At 39.4% G+C, this 4,996-nt stretch overlaps 1 protein-coding gene across 2 annotated transcripts; it reads right to left on the minus strand.

The window, feature by feature from the left end:
* Positions 1–252: 252 nt before the first annotated feature.
* On the minus strand, positions 253–3,159 carry cdk2ap1 (cyclin dependent kinase 2 associated protein 1). 2 transcript variants are annotated; one of them, XM_028025295.1, is made up of 4 exons: positions 3,017–3,159; positions 1,491–1,591; positions 1,078–1,204; positions 253–968 (listed from the first exon to the last, which is right to left on the minus strand). In XM_028025295.1, the coding sequence occupies exons 1-4, from the start codon at positions 3,066–3,068 to the stop codon at positions 901–903; spliced, it is 348 nt and encodes a 115-aa protein (XP_027881096.1). In that variant the 5' UTR covers positions 3,069–3,159; the 3' UTR covers positions 253–900. The 2 variants fall into 2 exon arrangements, with proteins under 2 accessions (XP_027881096.1, XP_027881095.1); XM_028025294.1 differs by lacking the exon at positions 3,017–3,159 and adding an exon at positions 2,409–2,659.
* Between the last annotated feature and the right edge of the window lie 1,837 nt (positions 3,160–4,996).

The following is a 4,996-nucleotide window of genomic DNA, read 5'->3' on the forward strand; positions in this document are numbered from 1 at the left end:
TTAGTGAGGAAGGGTCATCATGGATGGTGATGCTGTGGGCAGGAAGGGTTTCTGGTAGCAGTCAATCTTGCAACGCATCTGACAAGACCTCTGACTTGACCCTCTGAGATGCCAGTCGGCTGGTCCCACTTGTAAAAACAATAATTTGTTGCCAATGGTTACGCACCATTACAACTGTTCGAAAGCAAAAAATACATAAAAGAATCAAAATTGAAACACAGAATCAAAATTGAAACGCATTGAATCACAATATCCACTGTATTGAAAATACAATTTATTACACAGAGTAATAAATACATACAAAGATGCAAGTAGTAGCATTTTCCTTTTTGTTTTTGTCTTTTTAATACCAAAACCAATCTCATCACAGATGAACCGATGCGTCCGATAACTTGTCCACCACTCAAGTCTTTTGTTACAGGGATCTGAAACGCAGACCCAATACTATAAAAAATAAAAACAAAGAAAGAGAGAAAAATCTATCTACTTCTGTACAAGCCATGCAGTGTCTACAGTTAACTCATGGGCCCGTTCGCATGCAAAAAACCCCCAAACAAAACAAAACCAAAAAAATGAACGTATATCAATGTATTTATGTAACAAGTCAAAACTAAGATCCTCAACAGTGGAGCACAAAAAAAATCTTTTGATTCCCAAGGAAAAAAAAAAAAAGAGAAAAACCCCGATTGAAAGAATTCTCCAGAACTCCTAAGAGTCGTGAACTGCATTACTGTATTTTTTCTCTCTCTCTCTAAGAGCTCACACTTCAATCCTTTGTTCCTTTACTTCCTCCTTGCACCGTAAAGGCCATGCACGCTCCCCCCCCACACTTCCCAAACTAACAAACAAACAAAAAAGAAAGAAGTAGTTCGTCTTGCAAGGAGGAACACGTGTTTATGGCTAGGACCTCGCGTTTCTTTCCGTCTCCGCCAGGCATTCGCGTACCAGGCCTCTGGCATGAATTATCCCTGTTAAAGAGACGGAGTCGTATATTTCGTAATCAAACCGATGACATAACAGCACGTATTAATGTCAATGTTCGCTTAAACTCTGCTTGTGAATGGTCCTCGACCGTACCTCTTTTCAGTCTCTCCATTGCGCTCTTGCTCCCGGCGTAAGTGGGCCTGATTTCTTTCCCCAGCTCTTCGATGATGGCCAGCAGCTCGGCATATTTGTTCTGAGGCACTTGGCTGCCGGTGGAGCCCTGCGCCGGAGCAGGAGCAGCAAGATTTAAACGTTTCAGCACAGAGATCTTTGTCCAGATGTTTTACCGCCGACATAAAAACTGAATGTGCCTTTCATTTATTCAGAAATAGGATTAAAATAGCTTTCCTCGAGCATAAATGATCATGACTCCACCACCCTGTCTGATAGTTTGAGGAATGTGTGCTGCTAGTTCGTTAGAATTGTGTAAAAAAAACACAAACAACTTTTCTTCTAATCCCAAAACTGAATAAACTTTATGGAAATAGCGCTTCCTGAGAGCTTACCTGTGAGAATCCCAGAGATGGAGGTCCGTAGTCACTCAGGATAGGCCTGTAGGACTGCAGTGTAGCCAGGTTAGCTGCTGAGGGGGACGGAAGGTTTCCAGCTGTTGGTACAAAAGAAAAAAAGAGAGAAAATGTCACAGTGTCTTACTGAGGTGTAACACTGATGTATGAGCTGTTTCTGTCATTTTATTTTGAATGTCGTTTGAATACAAGCATAATCAGTAGATTTTAAATGCAGGAAGTTCAGGTCTAACAACAGCGTCAGATTTGCAGGTTCATACAGAAAAAGCGTCCAAAAGTGTTGAAAATATGTATAAAAACAAGATAATAAAAGTAAGATTCGTTGTGATTAATTAAATATATAATCAATTATTAACTGGCTATGTCGCGTATATACAGGAGGTAACCCTACTGAAAACAATGTGATTGTGAACCCTGTGAGCCCTCCACCCCGGTGCTTTGTCTGCCTGTAATATTCCCTCTCCACCACCAGATGTCCTCGAAGAGACAATTTCTCAGAGGCAGATCAATCGGCAGCTCCGACCGAGGAGCATCATGGAGGAAACGGAACAAGGCTGGCTAAAGAAGACATAAGTGATACATTTTTGTCACTGTGGAACCGCAACCCCACGGCGGGACCGCGGCCCCGGACCACCGAGAACCACATTTTCGGAACCCCCGATGCCTCGCCTCGCCTCCCGACCGTGTTTTTCCGCCGTCTCGGCTCACGGATGGCGCTCTTTTACATTAGTAATAATGGCGGATATGAATTAGCCTAGCTCCCTGGATCTGACCCTATATATATAACTGGACAAAAACTACAGACACGGTCTTTCTCCAGGTATTCTCCGAGACCCCGAATTTAACACTCGATTTAACAAGCGGATACTTTGATTTTCTCCCACGTTTTCTCCTTACCCTGGTTCCCAGAAGTTCCCGGAATGTGCTGATGGACATTGGGTTTGTAAGACATTCCCAAAGACATTGTAAATTAAAGAAATAAAAATGACCCGAAATTCAGTGAAGCGTCTGTCTCTCACTTTTTGTTTACAACAGCGGCACCGGCAAATATGGCCGTCACTTTATATTGACACCCACAGCGCTTTCTAACGCTGCCGCCATCCAATGCGGCTTTATCAAGAAAACGACTTAAAAACGGGATTTCCACCATGAAGGCGAGAAATTCGCACGCAGCTGAGCACGCGTTTTTTTTCTTCTTCTTCTCCTTTCTGACATTTAACAACATTGATCAGAAAGTTGACTCCAGTCCCACACTTTTGGAGGACTTTAATCAGGATAAAGCCGTGGAGTAATTAAGACGGGGAAAATGTTTTTGAAACGTTACATTTGCTTCTTTTTTTTTTTTTACAACAGAGAAGCGTGCTTTCAACGCAAAACACGCGGCTTGATGTAAATATAACTAAATAGTTTGGACTTTTAATTCAAGCAAAACTAAATATATATATATATATATAAATATATATACAAGAATGAAAGGGGTAAAAAAGTAATGAAAGTGGTGATACCTGACTTTGTTTGTGGAGGAGTATCCATGGCTTCAGCCACCGATTCGCTCATCAGTGGATTCAGGAGACATGTGGCCGTCTTCCATGTGAAATAATGGAGTCTTTTCAGGGCTCTTTATTTCCCAGGAGTCCCTGGAGGCCACATGGCTGGTCACAATGTCTGACCCCTAGAGTCAGGACCCCAGACCGGAATCTATTTCACACCAGTTTAAGCGTTTTTTTTGTTTTTTTTTCCTGTTAAAGTATAGAAGTTGCCAAAAATAAAAATTAACAGCTAAATTTTTACTGAAATTCATAAGGAAGCTGAGTGATTTAAGCTTTGGCTTTCATTGTTCTCTATTAATTTAATTAATATGACATTCTGAGGTAAGACTGATTCACTAGTTCTAGAGTAAATGTAAAGATTTTAAATGAGTGCAGCCATTCTGTACTTTGTAGCATTTTGTTTAGATCAAGCATTAAAATGATCCAATATTTAATTTAGGACAGCAAATGTTCACAAAAATGCAACATTTATAAAAGGAAACTTAAAAAAAAAACACCATACTTTTGTAAATTGAGCCTTAAAGTATTCACACCCATAGATTTGTTTTTCTCCTGCCTGTTGAATTTTGTGTCCTTCACATGGCAAAAGATTCCTCTAGGATTTTACTATGTGGCAGATCAACACAAAGAAGTGAATGGTAGAGCACTGGGAGGACAACAATGCAGGAGTTTAAGAATTTTTTGAATTTTTTTTTTTAAAAAAGTACCCGATTAATCTTAAAATTAAAAGTAACCAATGACATTTAAGGCTACTCAATCAACCTGTGATTTAATCTCCTAGCTAGATGCCAGCATACAGTAGAATTTTATTAAAATACACTGAAGTTTCTGACAAACCCCCCCCCAGAGTATGAATACTTCCAGAGAACATTCAAACAAATTACAAAATATAAAAGCTAATATCTTGTGATCATTAGTAATTCCTAGATTTTTATTTGATATGAGCCAAATCTAGTGGCAGCATTAGAAAAAAAAATATTAAACAAGATAGAAGTATACCAAGCTTTTATTGAAGATGCATGTACACGCAATGTTGAATTTTTGTATGTCAGTAGTGCAACTCGTGCAATGAATAGGAAGAAAAGAAAAAAGGTTCAAGGGTTTTAACTACTAGGACGATCTAGTAGCATTCAAACAAACAAATTACTCGGCCTCTTATATACATACAGACACACACACACACACACACACAACACCCCAGGAGTCAAAACATGAGGTGCTGGCTTACAAGGTGCACATTCAAGTTTAAACACAGAAGCAGTACCTTCCCCGGGTGTCCAAAGAGATGTGCTGCAAGAAGATTTCCAAACTGTACAAATAATACAAAGCATTTTCCGAACGCGTCGTCAATCAGGGGAGGAGGCAGACTTAGTGAACGGAGCTGTGTCTAATTTAGAGGGTCAGGATGCATTCCTCCATTATAAAAAAAACAAAACAAAAAATAAACACATCCTGGCTTTTTATTCTTCAGTTTCAGTAAAGCTCATGCACCCAGATGGTGTGTTCTGTCCCATTTAGTGCAGATGTGGAATATAATACAAAACCCAAAAAGGTTCACAAGAGGCACGCGAGTCCACAGAAACGGAATTAGATGTGAACCGGACTCGAGGGATGGGTTTGGGAAGCAGAAAGGTGCGCAACGAAAAGAGAAGCTTCAGATATTATGACGCTGTGATAGGGCCACTGTAGACGGAAAAAAGGAGTACATTTCTGCACAAAAAAAAACCAAAACATTTTTGAGATTGATCTTAGAAATTTTCTAGGAAACCCACCCAGAAATTTCAGAATTTCAAAAGTTGCAATTTTTTGACTTTTGAAAATTTGACTTGAAACTCAGATTTAAGGACTTTCTAAACAGAAAAATTCTGAAAATCTATCATTTTCTCAAAAATGTTGAGATTTTCAGAAATTTTCTATAAGAAACAGTTTTTTTTG

This window comes from Xiphophorus couchianus, chromosome 8, assembly GCF_001444195.1.
Source record: "Xiphophorus couchianus chromosome 8, X_couchianus-1.0, whole genome shotgun sequence".
NCBI lineage: Eukaryota > Metazoa > Chordata > Actinopteri > Cyprinodontiformes > Poeciliidae > Xiphophorus > Xiphophorus couchianus.

Bases quoted from the DNA above. Each gene is read 5' to 3' on its own strand.
- cdk2ap1 (XM_028025294.1), bottom strand. From the start codon at position 2,475: ATGTCTTTGGGAATGTCTTACAAACCCAATGTCCATCAGCACATTCCG. The intron at 1,592-2,408 runs GTAAGGAGAAAA...TTGTACCAACAG, and splicing joins GGGAACTTCTGGGAACCAGG to CTGGAAACCTTCCGTCCCCC. The intron at 1,205-1,490 runs GTAAGCTCTCAG...GCTCCGGCGCAG, and splicing joins CATCTCTGGGATTCTCACAG to GGCTCCACCGGCAGCCAAGT.